The sequence below is a fragment of the Belonocnema kinseyi genome, chromosome 8, assembly GCF_010883055.1.
Source record: "Belonocnema kinseyi isolate 2016_QV_RU_SX_M_011 chromosome 8, B_treatae_v1, whole genome shotgun sequence".
NCBI lineage: Eukaryota > Metazoa > Arthropoda > Insecta > Hymenoptera > Cynipidae > Belonocnema > Belonocnema kinseyi.
This window is the reverse complement of record NC_046664.1, coordinates 46253086-46277818: the sequence shown is the minus strand read 5'-3', so window position 1 is coordinate 46277818 and position 24733 is coordinate 46253086. Positions and strand designations below refer to the sequence as shown.

Below are 24733 nucleotides of genomic sequence, written 5' to 3'. Positions count from 1 at the left end.
AGAAAAGGTTGTCTTGATGCAAAAGGATCGACCTCTTGCCTGTTTTGTTTCCAACCAAATAAAAATCTTTTTTCACGAAAGAATACTAAGAAGACCCAACTGCCAGTGGGAAGCCATTTCAAACTGGCAATAGAAACATTACCGTAAGTCGCAGGCACAATACGATATGATCTTAAATTTTCGTACGCAGGTGCGCAGTTGTCCTCCTCCTGTAAATGGAAAAGTGTGCGAGTGAGAAAGTTTGTCAAATTGACGTAAGTTAGAGGTTGTGTTCTTTTGTTGATCAGCATATTCTGAAGGGTCTGAGAAGCTCTGAGAAATTCTCCGCAGACACTCAGGTAGATATATTTAAAGGTCCAGGTAGCTCGTTTAAATTTTTTAAAGGCTTTAAAATGTCCTTTTCGAAATTTAAATAAAAATTCGATCATGAATAACAAGCAGAGAGGCTGAAATTGAAATAAGTATTCGATCATAAATAACAAGCAGAGAGGCTATATCAATAGAGTAGCCGACACTCAAGAGTCCTTTGTTAAGCTTTCGGATTAAAATTTAGAAATGGATTGTTTTAAATTTTATAATTAACAGTGAGGGCTTTAAAAAAGCGAAGTGTATTCGCCTTCTTCGGCGTCTAACTTGCACCACAACCGCGCACATGACACCTCATGGCTTAGAACAAAAAATTCTTGCCACCTGCATCAAAACAAACGAACAGAACCTCTCTAACTTACGTCAATTTGACAAAACTTTCTCACTCGCACACTTTTCCATGTATAGGAAGAGGACAACTGCGCACCTGCGAATGACAATTTAAGATCTTCCTGTAATGTGCATACCACTTACGGCAATGTTTCTATTGCCAAGTGCGGAAAAGGAGTTAGGTCTCCTTATTATTCCTTCGTGTCTTTTTTACATAAATAGAATTATTTAGCTGCAAGGTTACGTGAAGTTTGTCAAAAAAAAAAAAACGATAATTTTTTAAGCAAAAATATTCTTTTTGAGACAAATGACAATCCTTTTAACCTTATGTTTAAGAGAAGATTTCATTTGTGTCAAGGAACATCCTTTTGACACAAGAGGAAATTTATCTGAGTGCTGTCGATGAAAATTAAAAGAATTAATCAATAGTTAATATTAAAAGTTCGAGTTTTACGAATGCATGGAAGAAATCATTTAAAGAATAGAGACAACAAGTTAATTCATTGAAAAAAGCTAATCTATCAATTAAAACAATTTTCATCTCTATTTCAAAAACATAGTTTTGTCTATTTTTTCAATTTTGAATAACAAGTAAGTGGTAATGCAATCTGCCTTAAAACCATCCACGTTTCTCATTATTTAGCTCGTACTTGTATTTACATCTCCCTCATTTTCCCTAAATACTGACTTCATTCAAATGTTATTATTGAAAAAGAAATGGAAATAGTAATAAAAACTATGTTGCATCATTTTTCGCGATAAACTTTATAAGTAAAAATCATCTCTGATGAATTACAATGATCAATACTGCGTTTAAAAAAACTTTTTGCTTAATAAAAATGTTATAAAAATTCAATGTAAACATTGACAAGCTCGTATATAAAGTATTTTAAGAAGTCTTATTTATCCAAGCGAAGATGGGATAACAATAAGTTAACTTTATCAGCTGAACTCTCTGCGTCATTACAAACCAAATAGCGTGATGGTTGAAGATTTATAAAGGAAAAACATATTATGATGGACGCATTAGATAACAACTAGTACCTTTACAAAATTGTGTGAATATCTGAAATATTCATTTAATTGGTCCTGATTACGAATTAGTCGTATTTGGACGAGAAAATGATTATCCTCCTTGGGGCTCTGTTCGTCGCATTAGCAGGTTTTGCTCATTCTAGTGGTAAATATATAATAATATTACTGCAATTTTCAAAGCTTGACCATTTTTATTATCAATATTTTTCTCAATTAGTACTTTTATCGAAGCGCATAATTTAGTTCGTAAAGGTTTAAAATTCGAGAGGATTTCGTTAAGAATTAATTTTTATATGAATGTGATCTCTAATAGCCATAAAAAGTACTGCGCAGCCGGAAGTGCGATATAACACTAGTGCATGATCACAAGTGCAACATGATCCTACTGTGCATCCGGAAATTCAATATTACTACAGTGCGCAACTACGCAAGCCACATTTGTCCACTTTTTCCTCGTAAAAACAGGCTAAAGTGGCCCACTTTGAGAGTCATAACTCATGACCTATCACAGGTAGGATATTGTTCTTTTAATTACAGGAAATGGAGTCTACTTTCACTCACCTGTGGAACACTTTTCCGTGCAGTACTTATTTGCAAATATACGGTGTTTTTTTAAACTTAGTGATTTTTCGCTGAAAATAAAAAAATGGGGTCTTTCAATGTATCGTAACTCAGAACCAGTACAAGTTAGCGGATTTTTATTTCAAGAAAATGTATTCAGAATTTTGTTTTCTTTCTTTTTTCTGTTGGACATTTTGCTGTAAAATGTAATGGGAATTATCCATCCACGCAAAAGTAACTTTTGGAACTGTTTTAAAAAAACCGGGTTTGGCAACTGATGTGTTCTAGCATTTTTGAAATGCCAAAAAGGACCCGAGAACGAAACTTACTCATTAAAAACATTGCAGTTTGAATTTCTTATAGAACAAAAGTACCAGATGCCTAGACTAGTATAGTGCGCAGCATTTAACTAAACTCTAGTGTGCCACCTTAAAACCCATAGAACTCCTCTTGCACCCAAAAGTACGACATGAAACTATTGCGAAACCATAAACTCCATGTATGGTCCAGGCATTACGTCGGAAAAAAGAGTGAAATTCCATAATAAATCCAGCCTGCAAAGTTTTTAATGAGAAAGTTTCCTTTTGGGGTTCTTTTTGACATATCAAAAATTCTAGAACAGATCAGTTGCCAAACCCGGGTTTTTTTAACAGTTCCAGATGTTACTTTTGCGTGGACGGATAATTTCCATTACATTTTAGAGCCAGATGTCCAACAGAAAAAAATACATCAAAATTCTGAACAAATTTTGTTTTAAAAAAATCCCCTAACTTCTATTGGTTCCGAGTTATGATACATTGAAAAGTCCCCCTTTTTATTTTCAGCGAAAAATCACTAAGTTTGAAACGCACTGTGTATCTTAGCAAATAATTACGACACGGAAAAGTGTTCTACAGGTGAGTGAAACTAGACTCAATTTCCTGTAATTATACAAAAAGAACAATATCCCAGCTGTGATAGGTCATGAGTTATGACCCCTCAAAGTGGGCCATTTTAGCCTGTTTTTACGGGCAAAAAAGTGGACTTCAGTTTTTACCAAATGAATCCTGCCAAGTTCAGTTTACGTTCATTGTGTCAGAGGATGAAATAGAGTCTACAAAAATCTGCGTAAAACTAAAAAAAATGTTTTAGACCTATTATTTTGGTAATTGGTAAGGTTTCAAAAATTTCATTTTTTTCTGCATTTTTGACTGAAATCGAAGAAGTTGTGTTTTGGCAAAATACCTCACTTCCTGTGAAACCCACTACAAAGTTCCTAGAGAATAAATGAAATTAGGGCCAATTTGGCCTAAGGTCAAGAAAAAAAAGTATTCTAGCCCAGAAAGGTCACGAGATATAACCTTGGAAAGTGCTTTCTTCATGCATAGAGGTACCTGAGCGTACATTAAAGTAGAACTACGGTCATATTTCGGAATTTTTGTCACGAATAAGTGTATGTGGTTAATTTATCATGTATAATAAGTCTTTTGACATTAATAAATAAATTATTGTTTATAACAAAATATTGCTATAACAACTGTTGAGTACTTTTTGACTACTTTTGTGGCAAAAAAGTACATATCATTGATTAAAAATGTGATATGTTTTTTATCGATAAACAAATCGTTTTTTCAATAATTGTTTATAACAATTTTGTCTAAAAAATACTTTTTATGCATTCAATTTTATACTTACCTCCAAGACACTTGCAATTCTCAATGATTTCCGTAAATTGTACAGATTATGCTGTGAACATTTTTTGGCATTGAAAATAATTAACTAATTGATCACATAAATTACATTTCATATGTCATTACTTTCAAGTAATCAATTAATTAATTATTTGCATTGCGAAAAAATGGTCAAAGCAAATTTTGTACAATTTACAGAAAACACTGCGAATTACAAGCGCCCTGGAGATAAGTACGGAATTGAGTGCAAAAGAGTATTCAATAGCAGGTATTGTCACAAAAATTACAAAAAACTATTTGTTTATTAAAAATATATATATCACATTTTTAATTAATTATAAGGCTTTCATGCTACAAAAGTATTCAAAAATGATTATGACAAGATTTTATAATAAATAATTATTTAAAAAGTATTTTTTTATTATTAAAAAACTATTTATTTATTAACAAAATATATATATATATATCACATTTTTAATCAATTACGGTGACTTAGTTGCCACAAAAATGCTAAAAAATGGCCAAAAAGTAAACATAAGTGGTGGCATCAAGCTTTTGTTATAAACAATTATTTATTTGTTAATGTCAAAAGACGTATTATACATGATAAATGGATCATATACACTTATTTGTGTCAAAAATTCGGAAATATGACCGTAGTTCTACTTTACGGTACGCTCAGGTGCCAAATTGGCCCTACTTTCATTTATTCTCTAGGAACTTTGTGGTAGGATTCGCAGGAAATGAGGTATTTTGCAAAAATATAACTTCTTCGAAAAATGCAAAAAAATGAAATTTTCGAAACCTTAAAATTCCCAAAGTAATAGGTCTAAGAGACTTTTCTTTTTTTTTTTAGATTTACGCAGATTTTTGTAGACTCTATTTCATCCTCTGGCACAACCAACGTAAACTGAACTTGGCAGGATTTATTTAGTAAAAACTGAAGCCAACTTTTTTGCCCGTAAAAACAGGCTAAAATGGCCCACTTTGAGAGGTCATAACTCATAACCTATCATAGCTAGGATATTGTTCTTTTTTTGTAATTACAGTAAATTGAGTCTAGTTTCATTCACCTGTGGAACACTTTTCAGTACAGTAATTATTTGCAAAAATACACAGCGTTTTTTGAAACTTAGTGATTTTTCGCTGAAAATAAAAAAGGGGACTTTTCAATGTATCATAACTCGGAACCAATAGAAGTTAGCGGATTTTGTTTTAAACAAAATTTGTTCAGAATATTTTTCTTTTTTTTCTGTTGGAAATTTAGCTCTAAAATGCAATGGGAATTATTCAACCACGCAAAAGTAACTTTTAGAACTGCTTAAAAAAAAACCGGGTTTGGCACCTGATCTGTTTTAGCATTTTTGATATGTCAAAAAGGACTCCAAAATGAAACTTTCTTATTGAAAACATTGCAGGTTGGATTTATTGTGGAACAAAACTACCAGATGCCTGGACTAGTAGAGTGCGCAGCATTTACCTACAGTATATACGCCTGTGCAGACGTTACCTACAGTATTTAGGCCAGACATTAACAATGGCAGTTAAGAATTAAGTATTAATTTTTTTGTGTTCTGAAATGAATTTAATTTAAATTAAATATACAAATGAGATGTTTTATGTTTCGTCCCGGACTGACTCACTGGACTCATGAGTAAGGTAATGTGAAACAGTACTAACTTATACATTTTAATTGATCTAAACTCATTACAATGTGAAAATGTTGTTTACTGTTATAATGCTTTGGTCAATTCAAAAAAGATATTTTAAAAAAAATAGAAAATATATCATCTATCTATACTCGAAAGAGCAATTTTTTCACCGTGTGGTTGTTCTGCTCTCGTAAGGTGGAGGGTCACGGGGGATTTGCTTTGCACATCTTTCACACGACTATAGATGATATTTACATTGTCTCGTGTCTCAAAAATTCTTAAAAATAAATTTTATTAATTTTCATTCTTTCTGTTACGTCAAGAGTGCTTAAAAGCTTCGATCGAGCAAAAATTAAACTAAGACCAGAAGGGTCTTTTTGAAATGACAGAGAGCAAATTATTAACATATAAACAGTTTACTTTATTTATTTTTTATTTTTGTCATTGCGGTTTGTTACATGTGATAACTTAGTGATGTGATTTTTTGTTGTGTTTTTGAAAAACTAAAATATCAAATCATAATTTATATCAATAATATCAAATTTAAACCCTTATTCGTGGTTGAAAAGCACATTATAATGAATTTACATCAATTAAAATGCATACGGTATGACTGATTCACATTTCATTACTGATGAGTACAGTGGGTCAGTCCAGGAAGAAACATAAAACATCCAATTTGTATTTTCAATTAAAAATAAATAAATATATACTAAATTAATTTCAGAACATGAAAAAATAAATACTATCGACCCTAATGCCAATTAAAAAATCTTCTTTGCTGTTATAATACTTGGGTCAATAAAAAAACGGTATGTTTAAAAAAAATCTGCCCGCTTCACGGACGCAGTCTCATCACGCGCTACGCGCGCGGCTCGCTTCGCTCGCAAGTTTGAGCGCGCCAAAGGTTGCGCAACGGTTTAATCTCGCGTTTTGCGCTCGAAAATGAGTTACCTCGCACTCGGATATTGATACTTTGGATTTGGAATGCTTGAAAAAAACTTTATCAAAAAGATCTCTTTTAGATGGCAGTATTTATATGCGTCTTCATATTCTAAATTGTCTACTTAATTAAGTATAGTCAAAGATTAAGTTTCTCAAAGCTATGTAGGCTTTAAGGTACACATTCTCATCGTGACACTCGCGCTGCGCGCTCGATTTCCCACCGATATTTGTAAACAGGTTTTGTTAAATCTTTTTTATTTCTCGTAACTTCGTCGTTTTTCCACACATTTTTTATTATTTTTTTTAATGTTATTTTTTCAGAATAAAACAAAAAGTACGCGTCCTATCAAGAAGTGATTCTTAACGAAATTGTAGATCGTTTTTGGGAGAACCATTTTTGTGAATTCATCTTTTTTCGTATCCTACACACTTTGTCCACGAAATGGAATTTTTTATTTTCCATTATTTTTTGTGCTATCAAAATTTGAATTTTTGATTTTTGAAGAGAATCCAAAAATTGGTTATGATAATATTGTAGGTCTTTCAAAAAGAAATGTTTTTCTTCTCTTGACTTTTTTTATATAGTGCATTTTTCGGCTTCAAATTTTGATTTTCGGTTGATTAACAAAATTTTTAAAACGCTATAACTCTGAGAATTTTCTTTTTATCGTAAAAAGTCATAAGGATAAATTGTTTGTTATTTTCAATATTACAAATGTCCGTACATAGAATTTTCATATTCTAAAAAAAGTCTTCTCAAAAATTTTCAAAATGCACTCACTTTTTGAATTTTTATCAAAAATGGCTGGTTCACGAACTCGTACTTTTTTTTAGGACCTGAAAAAAGTGTGCCAAAGATGAATTTGATTCGTTAATTTTTTCGAGAGTCATCGTGTTTACGGACGGACGGCCGGACGGACAGACATACGCCATCGTGAAAACCTGATTTCGGTTTCAGGGGGTCTCGAAACGTGGAGATCCGTTGAAAAAGTGTGATGTCAAATTTCCGACAATTCTAATACTTTCTCAATCATAAATGATGAAAATGTAACAACACCAAAGATATTATCTATCTATAGAGCAATCTCATTAGGCCATACAAATTTAAAGGGCCGAACCCCCGGGGGTGTAATAGTAAGGCAAAATACATTGCCAGTATAGGGATAACATATTCCGGAGACTTTTTTTTAAAAAAAGAAATCAAATGGTGAAATATTGTTTCGTAGTAGGGTGTGATAAATACAGTGTTGTACACCCAGGCTCAAGTTTTTTTCGTATTTCAAGAGGCATTCCTGATGAAAATCAAAAGTTTGTGGGAAAATCTCGTCTTGGGTCTAGTGATCTGACAACAAGTGAACTTATTATATTGCCAAAGAGAAGAAGGGAAATGTAGATAAGTGTTTTGCGTTGAGGGCCTTTAAGTGTAAGTCAGTTAGAAAATGCCCGGATTTGCGAGAAACATTTTATGAGTGTTAAGTAAGAAATGTATGCGTATAGAGTGTGAGGTTATGTTTGCGAGGTTATCTTTACCATAACCGTAGTGGAAGAATTATTTGTGATTTATATGTATTACAATCGTTTGTAATTTATTCGTATCATACAGGCTCTCCAGCTTAAAAATAATTTTAATTAATTGAAGATTTATAATTATATTTAAAAATTAATTTCTTTGGTCAAAAATACAAGTATTTTATTTTAAAAAAATTTTTTGTGAAAATTTAATATCTAACTGTACGTAGAACTTTTTCACTTTACGTTCAAAGTGAATCTGTTTTTGGTTAAAAGTTTGTGTATTTTGTTGAAAAAGTTGTCTTTTTTGGTATAAAATTAATCTTCTTGGCCAGGGAAAATACAAAAGTTGTTTATAATTATATATTTATAAGGGAGGGGATCGGAGTTTTCTGAAGTTATTCAAAGCAGCGTATTAATTCGGGATTTTTGTTTTGCCCAATGGGCGTTTCATCTTGTCTTTTTACAAGTTGCAAATTTCCTCCGGCTTACGCCACAACAAGTTGTGGACTTTTGAATAGTAATTCGACACTATTCGCGTCGATATTACTGTTAAAATTTGTTTATAATTAAACACATATCTATTTGCTTAATTGGTATTTTTTTCTTTTTGTATCAAGAAAAACCTTGACTTTTCGTACACTTTTTGGAGGCGTAATTTTTCGTTATTTGTCATAGGAAAATATAAATTTTGCTTAAAAAATTCTTTTAATTAATTCATGATTGCCTTAGAATAGGCTGCTCCTAACCTCAAAATCTCAATAAATTGACAGCGCCCCGCCAGTGTTTTTTTGAGATATCAGGCAGTTCCGGAGATGCACAAATTCTAATTTTAGTTGTAAGAATTTGAACAAATATTTCACCAAATATTTGGTCAAAAAAATGTAAATATGCGTGGCTGGTGGGGCCAGCGAAATGGTCCTCCATAAGTACCTTAAAATGCACCTCTTACAGCACAGCTATGAGCACCGTGGATCACTAGTACTAAAACCTTAAATACCATAGGCATACCATGACTCACATACTACAGGTAAAGAACGTGAACTGGGCAGCCGACATATCACTATCGTAGATCTTATATGAGCGGCTGAAAGCAAAACCGGGAACCCTTGTGAAGTTGCCCCCCGCCCCCTAAGTTCAAATTTGTTTTATTTTCTGATTACATACATTCGTATGTCGTTTGTACTGTTTGTACATCCAATATTTTCCATTTACTCTCTTAGTTGGCCAGCTAGCGGCAAATACAAATTTCGAGTGATTCCCCCAAAATTTGATATTTCCTTTTTGCTAACGTTTGCCTTTCGTTTGTTACTGCTTGTAAATTTAATATTTTCGTTTCTATCCTCTTGGTTGACCAGCTAGGGGGAAATAAAAATGTCTTGTCATGTGCCAAATTTCGAAATTTCCAATGATAATTTTTAAGAATGTTTTCACATAGTTTTTTTGCTTATTAATAATATTTTTATGGTATTAAGGTTTTTATGTATGAGGTGGCTTCAGATGTGTTCCACTTGATTCAGAATTTGTCAGAAGTCACAAATTTAAAAGTTTCGATCAAAATCACGGATAAAAAAATGGAAGATACATCAAAATTTAACAATCAGGTATCTGTATGAATTATTCCTTATCATAGGCACGAAATAATAGTAAAGACACCCATTGCAGCACCTAAATATTACCTTCAGTAATTTTAATGAGTCTCGAAGAAGTACTGAGGTTGGACTTTTGAGATTTTCTAATATTAATTTAGGGTTGCCAATATAATCTAGGATTTTCCGAGGGTCATTTTTGTAAATCTCATCAATTATTTGAAAACTTCTGGGATGTTTTACATGCAGAATCTTCGGACCTGTTCCGGTCAGAGTACTAGGGGTTGATTTTTAAGATGTTTGAATATTTTTATGGCGTTGAGAACATAGCCTGACTTTTTTTTGAGGCTGAATATGAGACTCTTTTTAATATTTAAATTTATAAGTTGTTTTACGTTAAGAATCTTTGGAACTGTTTCGCTAGGAACACTAGGGTTGTATTTTGGGGATTTCTTAATAATATTTTGGGATTGGGAATATAGGCAGCCTCTGAATAGGCGACTGGGGAGGAAGCATTTCCGCGAACTGAGCTCCCCCCACCACAAAACTCAGTCGAGGCATATTCTGATCTTTTGTTTGGCTTTTTCAATCTTAGGGCATTTAATCTGAATAGGCGACTGCGCAACATATGAAGTATTCGTTCTTGTAAACTTATTAAATTTTTTAAAATATATTATGTATGGACATCATTATCTGAATATTTGTATATGAAATAAATAAATAAAATCTATATTTAAAAACATAATATACACATATTAACAATATTATTAAATATTTAATTATAATTTTGATAACATTTAAAAACAAATATCAAAAAGTAATATGTAAATGTGTAAAACGCTAATAAAAAGTCACTTCTGAGCTGTTGCCCATTCAGAGCAAATGCCCCGAGATCGAAGAAGGCAAACAAAAGATCAGATTATGCCTCGATTGAGTCTTGTGGTGGGGGGAACTCAACTCGCGAAAATGCTTCCTCCCCTGTTGCCTATTCAGAGGCCGACCTGTGTAGTCTGGAGCTTTCGGAGTGTCAGTTGTGTGACTATTATCGATTATAAAATATATTGTTTCTTTTACGTGGATAATATTTGGACCTGTTTCGTTATGATTACTAAATGTGGATTTTGGGAAATATTGAATATTATTATGGAGTTAAAAGTATAGTTCAGACTTTTCTGCAGGTCAGTTTCACGACCATAAGTAACCAAAAAAATTATTGTTTGTTTTGCGTGGAGAATATTTTACATGATGAAAGCATCTTTTAAAAAATTCCCATATTTTTCCTTGCCAATTTTTTCATTTTCTATTACCGCTAACATAAAATACAAGCATTTTGATCTTGTAATTTTTTTTTAACATAGGATCTTCCATAAACGGAATAAGACAATATTCCAGATACAAATTATATAAAATTTTTAATTTATATGTTGTTTAAAAAAAGATATTTCTACTATTAAACATGAATTTTTAACTGAGTTCTGAAATTTTGAACACAAAAGTGTAATTAATATCTAAACCAAAGGAGATGGAATTTCATTAAAAAAAAAGATAAATTATTTTAAACCCAAAAAGATAAATTTTCAAGAAATAAAATTTTTCAAATCTGAAAGAAAAAACAATCACCTCAATTTTTGAACCTTCAGTCGAGAAAAAACGAATTTTCCTAACAGAAGTTGAAATTATCAACCAAATAAATTTGAATTTTTCAGCAAAAAGTTAATTTTTAACGAAACCAGTTAATCCAAAAACAGTTAACCCCGTCAACTTTTCAATAAAAAATATAAATTTTAAATAAAATTGTTCAACTTTCAACCAAAGAGATTAATTTTCAACTAAAAATATGTGTCTTTAACAAAAAAATGATTTCTTAAAAAAGTGATTCAACCAAAAATTTCAAAGAAATTTATTGAATTCTCGAGAAAAGGACATTCATTTTTAATCAAACAGGTGCATTTATATCTGAAGAAAAGTCAATGTTAAACCAAAAATGGAATTGTTAGATTTTCAGTAGATAAGATATATTTTTCTAATTGAACAAAATAGTTAAATTCGGAAGAAAAAAATGTTTTCAACTAAAATTATCATTTTGCAGTCAAACTATGCAAAATACGAAAAAACAGGAATCAACAATAATTGTGTTTTATAAAAGCTTCTAAAATTTTGTCATTAATTACTTTTTAATGAATAATTTTTTGATAGGAATTGTAGTTTTTGTTTTCATTGTAAAAAATAATATAAAAAAATTAAAACTGTCGACAAACATCATAAGGCACGAAGGAAACATGAATAGACAAAAGTTTTTCATCCAAAAACGATCTACTAATTTGTTAGTAATAATTTTGGGTAGCACGAGTATATTTTGTTTTAATCGTTAAAAATAAGATTGAAAATAAAAAATTTTTTTTTTGGAAAAACAACATAAGACACCAAAAGAATGTAAAGACAAAAATTCTTCAAACCAAAAATGCTCTACAAATTTGTGGAAAACTCTTGTTATAAAAATATATTCAAAATGAACAAATTAATATTTGATTGCGAGCGAAAATATTTTGAATGAATAACTTAATTTAATAAATAAAAAATTTCAATTTTTTGCCGAAAATATTTTTTCTTCCCTCATATGTAATTTTGTATGTATAACAAAGCTAAATGTTAGGCGTTATCCAATTTCTGCCTGCTAGAAGGTTTGAGCAGCTACTTTGATACGTATTAAATAGCACAGAATTTTTATGTGTGTAAAAAGTATGAAAATAAATCATGTCTTTAACATTTGTTTATATTAATAAAATTTCCGAGTCGACATATAGGTCCTTTTTATATTCTCTATGGTGCAGAATTAATTCTTTTTTAAAATCTTCTTCATAGTCGTCTTCCTTGTTTGATTCTCTTAAGTCTTATTTAGTACAATTTTAATCCTCTTTCAGTCTCTTAAAGATTTTTTCAGTATGTTTCAAGTTTTCATTTACACCTCTAATAATCTCTCCAAATTTTAAGTCCGATTTTAATACTCTATAAACTCTGAAATAATTTTAAATCCTATTCGGAAGTTTCATATGTAAAATTATTGAAAATAAAATAAAAAATTGTTTAAAATATTAATGAATAACTATTTTTAAATATTTAAAAATATTACTTATAATATATTAACATAACAATTCTTAAAAATTTCCTGAATATTATAGTTCGAGAATATATTTATTTCAGTTTTTTTATTGGCAGAAAATCCAACATACACTGCATTATCTATATTCATATAAATACAAACATACAATCGAAAAAATGGCTGTTTGCGCGAAGTTCTCATAACAATACAAACTTTCGATTGGGAGTCAAAAACACTCCCCTAAAATTTCATTAAAAAATTCCTTCTGTCTCTGCGTCGTAGACATAGCTAAAAATCTCAAAAAACGAAGCACTTCTTTAAAGTTGAACAAAATTTTTTTTAGATTTAAATTATCCATAAAAATAGTTTGAAGCAAGTCGATTTATACACGTATAGCGATAATTCCGTTAACATATTTTTTACCCCCCCTAATTGACTTAAAGTTTCAAAAATTTGAAATAGATCTACTATTTGGCTGTTTTCTGCAGAGTCACTTTAAATTTCTCTACTATTTCACCATATAATGTGCGATATGCAGTAATGGAATTGTATTTACAACATGTTCTAACATTAATATATAAGGAATGTTGACATTAAAATAATTTGTATTGACTTTGAATTACAGGAAAATATTTAAAAGTGATATATAGCTATTTATTTCACATTAAAATTAATTTTCGTTATATGAATTCGCAGAAAAAACAGGTTAAAGGCAGTGGGTTTGTACATATAAAGCCAAAAATTAATTATTTAATATTTAATTAATTATAATTAATGTTTTCGCGCGTATTTACTGGGCGGATTACCGTTGACGCTCTTATTTAAAATAATTTCTAAAAAATTTTTTGTTTATAATTTTTTCCAACAAACAATAATTGTACAGTACATAAAGAAATTAAAAATTATTTTAAAGTTATTTTTGTGATGAAAAAGGTATTTCTTCCTTATATTTAAAATTGATTATTTATTTTGAAACTAGTAAAATTAAATAATTATCCTAACTTTTACTTTATAAGGCTGTTTTGTGATCGAAGGATGCAGACAGTTTTGACATGTTTTCATATTTTGACAAACAGAGAAAAAAATGTGCACAAATGTGCAATTTTTAAAAATCAATTTGAATGCCAAAGATGTGCCAGGTGCAGAATAAAGTATAAAAGAACAGAATTCTACTCAAATAAAAAGTTTGCTGCAGTGTCGCAAGGAATCTACAAAGAAAAAAAGAAAGAATTATTTGCAAGGTGAGGTTAAATCACTTGTTAACCTCCCCCTTCCCTGAAATTAACGAAGCAGTCGCAGCTAAAGACGAAGTTGACGATATTTTCTACTTAAATAGAAGAATTTTCAACACAAAGAGACGAATGTAAAACAAAAATTAATTTTTAAGCCAAACGCAGGATTAAAAACCAAATAGATAAACTTTCGAATAAAATACACAATTTTTCCCAAAAATAGTTTAATCAAATAGTGCAATTTTTAAGTAAAAAAGATTTATTTTTTTGGAAGTTGGTTAAATAAAAGAAAGATTTTTTTCAAATAAAAAAGATAAACTTTCAACCAAGTAGATGAATTTTTCAATATGAATTTTTAACAATATATTTAAATTTTTGGCAAAAAATGATGACTTTAACCTAATAGTTAAATTTTCCAAAAATAATTAAATTTTTAATGAAATAGTTAAATTTCTAATCAAATGTTTGATTTTTAAGCATACAAAGATGCATTTTTAATCGAATGGTCTAATTTTCAAACAAAAAATATTAAAATTTAAATATTTGAATTTTCATGGCAAACAGACAAACTTTTTATAAGACAAATGAATTTTCATAAAAAAAGTTAATTTTGAATCAAGAAAGATGACGTTTCTACCATTAATATTTATGAATTTCAACCTACTTACTCAGATATTCCCGTTTTATGTGAATCTGAACTTTTGTCCTAAAAAATGATAAAGTTACGACTTTGGACTTTTTCGTCTCATTGTTTTCCATACGATATATATGATGAATTAAAAATTGATGACGGTGTTAAAATATATGCCCTGTCTAAATTCACCCAAACTAAGTGAACTTATGAAATATCAATTGATTAAACTTCTTTGTTAGGATATTAAACATTATTGCAATTAATCTAAAATTATGCATTCAGAATCAACAAATGCTTCATGGATTCCCGAGCATCAAGGCATTTCGCACGATTCGAGCAAATCTCAATCCGACAGAATAAATTGCGCGGATTATTGCTGAACGTTTCTTTAATTAATTTTTCAGTTAAACAGCATCGCATATATGACTTATGGTATTAATTATATGTCAATAAAATATACTGAAGGAAAATGAAATTTATAATTTACTAAATATTTCTTTGATTCAATAAAATGACTATTTTAGTTTTATTCTGCATTCGAAGCAAGTAAGAAGATGGACGGATTTACAATTTCTGTACATTTAATAATGGTTATTTGTTAACAATATTTTAATTGAAATTTTTGCTCTTTAAAAAACGCGTTCTATAACGCATGCACATTCAAATTAGAAGTATATAATAAAGGACCCACGAGAATCTAATAAGTATTTCATTAAGTCCGTTTTAAGAACTGCAAACATGTAAAAATGGAAATTTGTGCACATTTTGAGTAGATAAATAGTACCTTCATTGTACTGAATTATTCCTCATCAGATTCTCGTAAAGTCTCTGAGGCTAGAGAACTGAAGGGAATAAAAAGAGGACTTATATTTCTACTCGGGTTGACTAAGCAACAAATTTTATGCCTTATTTGTATGGTCAAATTGTAATTCGAGTGGATCTCAAATATATCTGAGGGTTTAAGCTGAGAAAGGAAATACTTTTTTAAAAATTCAATTTTTTACATTTGTTTAAAAAATAAATAAAATTAACTAAAAACTGTAAAAAAAAATAAATAATATCGTTCCTTATGCCTGTTGTGAATCTAATGCTCATTTTAGTTCAAAAAATATCTCCAAGGCAGTTAAACATAATTAGCTAAATTCATGGCGAGCCATCGAGAAAATAAGAGAAAAAAGATATGATTAGTTTAAAATATTTATGCATGTCAAATATAATGATTTATTAATTTATTCAACTCGTTTTAAAATTGCTATATACTCTCATTATTAAAAATTTCTTTATTCTCGAATTTGAAATTGTTTACGCTTTTAGTATCAGGAAATAAAAAACTAGGAAGGTGAACGTTGGTTTAAAAGTCTTATATGCAGAAGACATTGCAATCCCATTTTTTTGTTAATAAAGTTGAAGCTGTTAAGCAATCTGGTTCTTTTTTTTAACTTCCTGCTTTCTCATGTTTTTCATTTCTGTAGCCCTTTTTCAAATTAGGTAATATTTAAAGTCTTAAATAAATTCAAATATTTTCACAAAATTTCTATTAGTTCAATAGGCAATTACTAGAGAGTAATATTCCTTTTGTCTTGGTTTTCATGGTCACTTTTTTTATGCTTTTTATTGCTTCTCAATCGTTTTTTCAAATGTTTTCCCTCTTTTAAAGAATTCATTCTTTTTCCCCTGTTTTAGAGAAACTTCCACTTTTTCTCGTTTTTTTCTGCTTAAATATGAACTCCATTTTTAGAACTAAATAAAAAAAACAAATATATTTGGTACAAAGTTCATTCTTTTTCTTGGAAAACTCTACTATTTGGTTGAAAATGCAAGTATATATTTTGTTGAAAATTTATCTTTTTGGACAGACAATTCATCTTTTTGGTTAAATATTTATCTTTTTGGTTGAAACTTTAACCAATTTTTTCTACTTTTTTCTGGGTTAAAATATCAACTATTAAATTTATCGTTGAGAATTGATTTTTTTTCGTTTACCTTTATTCAAAAAAGCAAATTTTCAAGGAGTACTTCAAATTGTACCTACGCTGTTAAATATTCAATTAAAAAATATCAATTTCCAACAAATAGTTATACTTTTAACCAAAGAGATAAGTTTTCAACTGAAGACAGGAATCTTTAACGAAAAAGTGGTTCAACCGAAATTTTCAAACAAAATAGTTAAATCCTCAAGCAAGGAAGATTAATTTTTAATTAAAAAGTTGCATTGTTATCCAAGAAAAATGCAATTCTTACTAAAATAGATGAATATTTAGATTAAAAATAAAAAATAGATGATTTTTCAACCAAAAAAGGTCAATTTTCAATCAAATAGAAAGGAGTTTTAACAAACTTGTTGAATTTTTAAGCAAAGGATCATATTTAGAACTAAAAAGATAATCTTTAGGACGAAGTAAATGCAAAAATCAAAAATATAAATAGAAGGAAATCAAATTAGGAACAAGAATATTACATCAGGTCAATAAATTTCCCTGCTTTTTTACATTCTCATCCTAATGAAAAGATGTTGGTTTTATGTGAAAAATGACTTTCCCGGATTCCATCAAATACCGACGTTTTGAGTCCCCCTGGGTCAGAAACAATAGTTTTTACATCGGTGTCTATCTGCTGTCGTTTGCTGTAGTTTTTGTCGTTGTCGGTGTTATTGTCGTTGTAATCTATAAACACGGTAACATTTGAAGAAATTATTCGATTGAATTCCCCCTGGCACACTTTATAAGGATATCAAAAGAAAGGACTATGTCCTTAGCTAGCCTTTTTTGAAGAAATTTAAAAAAGTTAGTGCATTTTGAAAATTTTTAAAAGCACTCTTCTAATATGCGAAAATTTTTTGAAAGCTATTTATAGTAGATCCAAATATGAACAAATTATCTTTCTTTTTTTTTATAAAATAACAATTATCAAAGTTATAACATTTTCAAAATCCAAAAAACCAAACGAAAATTAAAATTTGAAGCCAAACAAAGCATGATATGGGAAAAAGTCAAGTAAAGAAAAACGTTACTTTTTCAAGGCCCTACGAGATAGTCCAAACAACTTTTTAAATTTTGCTAACAAAAAATCGAACATTCAAATTTTTGTTTTATTTTTATAAAACTTATAAAACTTTATAAAATTTATTTTTATTTATAAATAAAAAAATTATATTTGAGTACAACGATATAAACTACGAGAATAAGAGAGACAAACTTTATTTAACCAGAAAAGATTTACAAATTTTTTACGAATATTTTTTATATAGGAAGTGTTTTTTAATCGTAAAAAACATGATTAAAAAAATTATAAAAACAAGGGAATAAGAGTAAGGGCCGATTCCACCAACTGTGATTAAATTTTAATCATTGATTAACTTACTTTAATCAGCAGAAATATTGATGAAATATTGATCGAATTTAGAACGATATCTTGTACTCACACAACTTATACTTAATTTCAATCGATAACTAATTCCTGCCCATTTATTTAGAAACGATATGCATAAAAAAACACGTCGCCGCTCGTCGTTCCTGAGCAGTCGAGGTATATTTTGCGCACGAATACAAGTTCGAAATTAGCCAATCAGAATCATCATTACAACAGAAACACGCAGAAACTAGACTTCTTGCGAACAGAGCATACGGTTGGCTAACCAGAAGTTAAAAATTCATGGTGGAACGCGCCACAAGTTAATCGTGATTAAAACGACGATTAAAAAATAATCATGATTAGCTAATCATGGATTTAATCACAGCTGGTGGAATTGGCCCTGACACTGTTTCAATTTCCATGCATATTATGAATTGTAATGATATAACTTTATTAAAATAATACATATCGTAAATCGATGTTGTTGATATGCTGTTGGTGTTCTTTCGTATGAGTTGTTTTTATATTGTATAGTGGTTATTTTCTAGTGGAGATTACTTACTTCAGACAAAAAAATTGAAGGAATAGATGTTAGATCCTTTATTGAAGATAAAACTTTCAACGTTTCGAAAGTATAACACTCTCCTAATCAGGAATAAAACTTCATTAGGTCAATTTAAGTTGTAAAATTAAAAGAACCATCCTCATTCTTCACAGTTTTGAAGAAACATTAATCCTAACCGAAAATTTTTTAACAAAATTTTTAACAAACGTAAAAAATGACATAAAAACTAATTAATTGAAAATTAAAACCTGAGAGGTTGGTTCTTTTAATTTTACAACTTAAATCGACCTTAATGAAGTTTTATTCCTGATGAGAAGAGTGTTATACTCTGGAAACGTTGAAAGTTTTATCTTCAATAAAGGATCGAACATCTATTCCTTTAATTTTTTTGTCTGAAGTAAGTCATCTCCACTAGAAAATAACCACTATAAAATGATACATGTTTCAGCGCATCTAAGAATAAAGTTATACGCAAAATAAGAAACAAATATCAAAGTAATTATGAGAAATACAATTTGTACTTTGTTTTGAAAAATATAAATACCCAATACCAGGCAGAGGTATATAAAAAATGTATTATATTTGATATAGAAATCTTGAGCATAATGTAGAAAATTTTCCATAGTGGGAAAAATCGAGTGCAAAGCATGCGATACGTGATGAGAATGTGTTCGCTAAAGCCGAAAGAGCTTTAACAAAATAGAGTTTACAATCGCAAAATTGCATTTGACGATTCGCTGATCTTTAATTTCGAAAGGTCTGTGAAAGAATGTGGGATAAATACAAAAACCGAGCGCCAATATGCGAATACACAAATGTGGGAAAAATACAAAATCGAACTCGAAGCGCGAGATAAATACATCATCGAGCGCTAAGCGCGAGAATCAACAATCGCGCGCTCTAGGCGCGCTTATCTTTGCTAGTAGGTTCTTTTTGGGTGTAAAGGTAAAATTCATCATTACTTTCCGTACAATTATGGCGTGTTATTTGTTTCGTAAATAAATTTCGACAAATTACGTACATGAATGAACACTCTTCTGTACAAAATTGTAAGAAAATCTCTCGACCCCTCCCTACCCCTTGAGCTGTTTAGCACTTTAAGTATGCTTCCTAATGTAAATTTTTCAACAATTTGTATAAGCAAACGTACTACGGAGCAGTACTAAAGCCGACCAAAAGGATTATTTTGAAATGGAGGTCCAGATGAAAAAATATTCTGTTTAGGCGGCAAGCACCCAACGCTTTTGTTCCCAAAAAATGGCAAGCATATCTTGCATCCGAAGAATTTCAATTTGTTCCGTTTCCGAAGAAAATTCGATTAGAAGAAAATTTTGCACCAAGACTTATTAATTTTGAAATTCAACAACCCCTCCATAAGGTTGTTTTCTATACTCCCAGAAATCACCCTAAAAACTATAAGTGAGTTTTTTACACCAAATGATATTGTGTAAAAGATTCGAACAGATCCCATTTTCTCTATCTTTTTCATAAAAAGGTACCATTTGAAAACTAGTAATTCTTGAAATAATTCCTAAATGTCTTCAATTAAAAATATTAATTCCAAAAAAATAATAACTCTTCATACAAAAATATTACTCTCTACATTCGTAATTGTGTCAATAACTCCAGAGAAATCTAAATTTTAATGATTAGTGGAGCAAAACATTGAAACAGATAGGATTCGTGTCAACCATTTCAAAATATCTTGAAGAAAAAATATTACTTTTATCCTTCATAAACGTTATGATTTATTCGAAATATAATACATTTTGAACGTTACAAAGAAGAAAATTGTTTAAACAAATAATAATTGCTTAAAATACTGAAAATTAACTTTCAAATTCTTCAAACCTTTATTTTACTGTATAATAATCATTTATGTTAAAAAAGTGTTTAAAAAGTCGTATTTGCAATCAATTGAAAATTGAATCAGTTGAAACATTAGAGCATAGAGTGCTATTCTCTATTTTTTGGGCTACTTTGCAGGAAAAATTCAAGATAGCTAAGGGATGAAAAATTAAGATTTTTTGGGAAGCAATTATTCGCTCAAAATTCAGTAGGAATTATTCAATTTTAATTTACAGAAGTTAAAAACAGGCACTTGTTTTTCCCATTGAAATTCATATTTTCGATGCATCAAAATCGATATACTATGTCCCCTATATTCCCCTGTTTTTCTCTTTTTTCAAAGTACTGCATGTTTGGTTCAAAATTAATCCTTTTGGTTAAAAATTTCATTATTTTTCTGATTTTAATATTATTTTTGAAATAAAAATATTATTAATTTAAAAAATATATTATCCGTAGAATAGTTCCTCTATTTTTCCCTTAATTTAAATATTTGACCGCTGCAATTCTTGCAGTAGTCTGAAAAATCAAATTTCTGAATTTTTTAATATTTTTTAACCAGTACTGTAAAAAAAGAAAAATCATAAGAACAGAATAAGAGCATGGCAATTTTTATATTTTATTTCTTATCTAATAATCCTAATTTTTTGTGCAAAAAAGTAATAAAATATAATTATTTCCAGTTTCTCATATTGTTCCTATGTTCGTTCTTTTTTTATACCATTGGTTAAAAAATATAGAGAAATAGAGAAAATTGATTTTTTTGTCTACTGCAGGAATTACACGGGTTCAATATTAAAATGGAAAAATAGTGAAACTTTCCTAAGGATAATAATCAAACATGCAGTATTCGAGCTTTCAACCAAAAAAATTTAATCTTAAACTAAAGATGGCTCAATTTTCGAACAAATATTTTTATTTTTAAGAAAAATAGAAATACTTAATTATTGTGTTTTATTCTTTCAGATTTAATTTAAGATTAAAAAACGAAAATAGGGAGAAGAGGGGAAAGTATCTTAAAAAGAGTGAAAGAAAAGGATTTTTTGAAAAACCGGGAATAGGGGGCAGAGTCTGCCGATTTCTGATGCATTATTATTTGCCTGTATCTCCGGGCCTTCGAAAAATTGTAATGAAAATGGAAATTTGAATGGTAAAAACATATAACTGTTTTTAACTCTTTTGAAAATTAAAATTCAGTAAATTCTTTTAAAAACTTCAAAGAATAATTTCTACCCAATAATTCCTAATTTTAAATACCCCAAACCACTTGTATTGTGTCACTGGCTTATATTCAAATTTCAATCATTCAAATTAAGAGGATTGTTTGATGTCACATTTATGGCAAAGACGACTTTTTAAAAACAAGAGAAAGCATTTGTATCTTTTGCTGGACTATGCTACGCATATTTCTTTAAAATTGAAGGATTTGAGTTTCACTCACTTCAAAAGGAAAGATTAGCTTAAAAAAATTTAATTAGTATCCCCTCGCTTAAGTTGTGCGCTCGTTTGTTCCATTTTTACTCGGAGAATCAGTATGCTGCATTTTTACTCTGAAGAAATTTTGTCCCGTTTTTACTCGTAAGATTTGATTGTTCCTTTTTACTCCGAAAAATTTATGTTCCATTTTTACTCCCAAACTTTGTACATATGTCCTGTTTTTACTTTCAGCCGTGCATATTTTAACTTTAGCAAGACTTAGCAAGTCCTTCTCGGTCATAATCAACCTATGCTCGGGAGTTTTTTTTTAACCAAATCCATTTTTGGCCTATGAATGAAACTTGAAAACGCACCGAGGTAATCGAATAATAATAACAATGATTACCCTTAGAAATAAGTAAAGAACAAGCCAATTCATCTCATTTTTAATAGCCCTATGGATATCCCCATTATCAACTGTTACAAACCCCCAGAACAACCGCATGGAAGATGAGACTAACTCTTTGGTTACACCGGGGGTTTAAAAAAAATGTCTGCTAGGGAGCGCAAAAGTGTTATTTACTTTTAATTTATTAGTGTCTTTTTCTCAGTGTAAAACTCATCTATTTCTACTTTTTCCAAAATTAAGGTTCACCGAAAAGATTGCCTAATCAGGTTTACATGCCACAAGGTCCGGCCAGTACGTCCGGAAGGAAAACAGACGAAGTTCCATCCCCTAGCATACACACGGAAGAGCTTAAATTATACACGGAAGTTGGTGTAGTCAACGATGAAGGTATTTTCTACGAGGAAAATGGCAAATATTATCCAGTCCAAAAAGGTATTCCTCTTCTAGAACACAGTGGTTTTATTATTGGAAGACCCAGTAATGGATTAGTTGCGCCAATATTTAATAGTGAGCACAAACCTGTCCGGGCAGACCAAGATATTTTTAACTTTCAACATCCAATTACCAAAGAAGAATATCGGAAGTATCATTTTTTCGAACGTATCCCATCATATTATCATGTAGTAAATCTTCTAAAACAAGGTGAACCTGAACCTGAACTAGAAGTTTCATCACATTTTGGCGAAATAAGGTTGGCATCTTATGCTCCAGCCAAAAAATCCGGAAAAAAAGGCAAGAAAAAAAACCGTGCTTCCAAGTGAAAAAGATACTCAAAGGATGCCAATTGTGTATTTGGAAAAAAGGCTTCGTACACGTAAGAATAGTTTAGACTATTCCCAAAAACACGGAAATAATGGAAATAAGGAAAAGTTGCCGACATTTATTAGGTCTACAGAGAGTCAAAAAGAATACCTACAAAAGAATCAAAATCTATTTTTAGCATGATTTTAAGTATTCAAAAAATACAATAAAGACATAAAATAATAGTAAAAATGCACAAAATAAAAAAAAAATCATAGGGCAGAGAAAACATGTCAAATTTCAGAGTCAAAGTTCAAGCTTAAATTTTGTATATAACAGTTCAGAGGTTAAAATTTAAATCTAAGAGTTTAAATGTCAGGTTTTGTAATTTATATTATTTAAGTACCAATATTGGCGGTAGCAAATCCCCGCCAAGGTCAAGAAAAATACCGTAAATATATATTCTTGAAAAAACTACTTTGTTTTGAAAAATATATTTGATTTGCGAATCATTTGTACCAAACACGCCTACGATGCAAAAATATTGAGAAATCCAACTTTACTTGTAAAAATTAGTTACTAGTATTTGGAAATAAATTATACAGATATTGTTGTGGAATTTAAGTTTGACAAAATAATATGAAAAATTATTTATGAATCACTTTTTAAATTATATCATCATCGAAAGATTAAATGTAGAAAAAGACAACTGTTTATAAACCTTCCAATAAATTATGTCAACATACAATTTTATAATTTGCTTTCGAATTCTCGTTACTAATTAATGTTGGTGATTTTTATTTTTTTATTTTATTTAGCCTGCTTTGATTTCACAACTTCGTTTAATTGTTCAAATAAAGTTGTGCTTGGATGACATAACTATTTGGCAAAAGCCCAGCTTAGCGATTTACACAGTTTGTGTAATTAAGATTGTAGACAGCAGAATGGTCCCTAATATAGCAATTTTGCTACGTCTTCCTGCGAAATCTTTTATTTCATAAATATGAAGTTGACAGATATTTTATAGGTTTATAAAAAATCATGATGGATAGTTCTGCTAAAAAGAAAGACTGCGATATTTTATATTAATTACGGATATAGGATTTCCAAAAAAAAATTTGTTCCCAAAAGACGAAATTGGCTCTAGAAATTGGTTATGATTTGAAGGCGAGTGAAGTCAGACGTGAATCTTGACAAAGAATCAGCTTTGTACTTGACGGAAGAGCACGATAATAAAATCTTTCAGATCTATTTTAAGGGATATTCGGTCTATTTCTCACAAAATTTCCAACTGAGAAAAATGAGAACCATTGGTTTCAATCGAGTACATGCATTTTACGTTATATATTTGCCTCCTTCAGTCTCAAAAAGCCTCCATGTTTTCAATCATACCGCTTGGTATTTTTATATTCCATCTCAGTTATTGTAATTTAGGGGAAATAAAGGTAGGGGTAAGGGAATTTCATGGAAAGAAAATAGGGAAATTAAGTGGAAATTATGGGAGGGGAAGAGAGGAGAAATTAAGGGGGAGCAGGAGAAATTAAGGGAGGCGAAATAGGAGAAGTGGTGATAATGTGAGGCGAATCAGGAGAAGTAAGAGGAAATGAGGGTAAAGGAAGTAGGAGAACGACTGGGAGAGATGTTAAACTTTTGGATGTAGCTTTCTTTAAATCTTTACTCTGTTTTTATATTTTTGCTTAATTTAATTTATTAAAATAAATTAAAATAAATTGCATCATTTGTCGACGAGTATTTAAGTTGTGAATTTTTTAATCAAATT

The 24733-nt window shown here is 29.9% G+C and overlaps 1 protein-coding gene across 4 annotated transcripts; it reads left to right on the top strand.

Moving 5' to 3' along the window:
• The first annotated feature begins 1064 nt into the window (after nt 1–1064).
• On the top strand, nt 1065–23570 carry LOC117178935. 4 transcript variants are annotated; one of them, XM_033370506.1, is made up of 3 exons: nt 1065–1190; nt 1643–1876; nt 22453–23570. In XM_033370506.1, exons 2-3 carry the CDS (start codon nt 1819–1821, stop codon nt 22971–22973), a joined length of 579 nt encoding a protein of 192 aa, XP_033226397.1. In that variant the 5' UTR covers nt 1065–1190; nt 1643–1818; the 3' UTR covers nt 22974–23570. The 4 variants fall into 4 exon arrangements, with proteins under 4 accessions (XP_033226397.1, XP_033226396.1, XP_033226398.1 ...); XM_033370505.1 differs by having other exon boundaries at nt 1065–1287; XM_033370507.1 differs by lacking the exon at nt 1643–1876 and having other exon boundaries at nt 1065–1287.
• The last annotated feature ends 1163 nt before the right edge of the window (nt 23571–24733 follow it).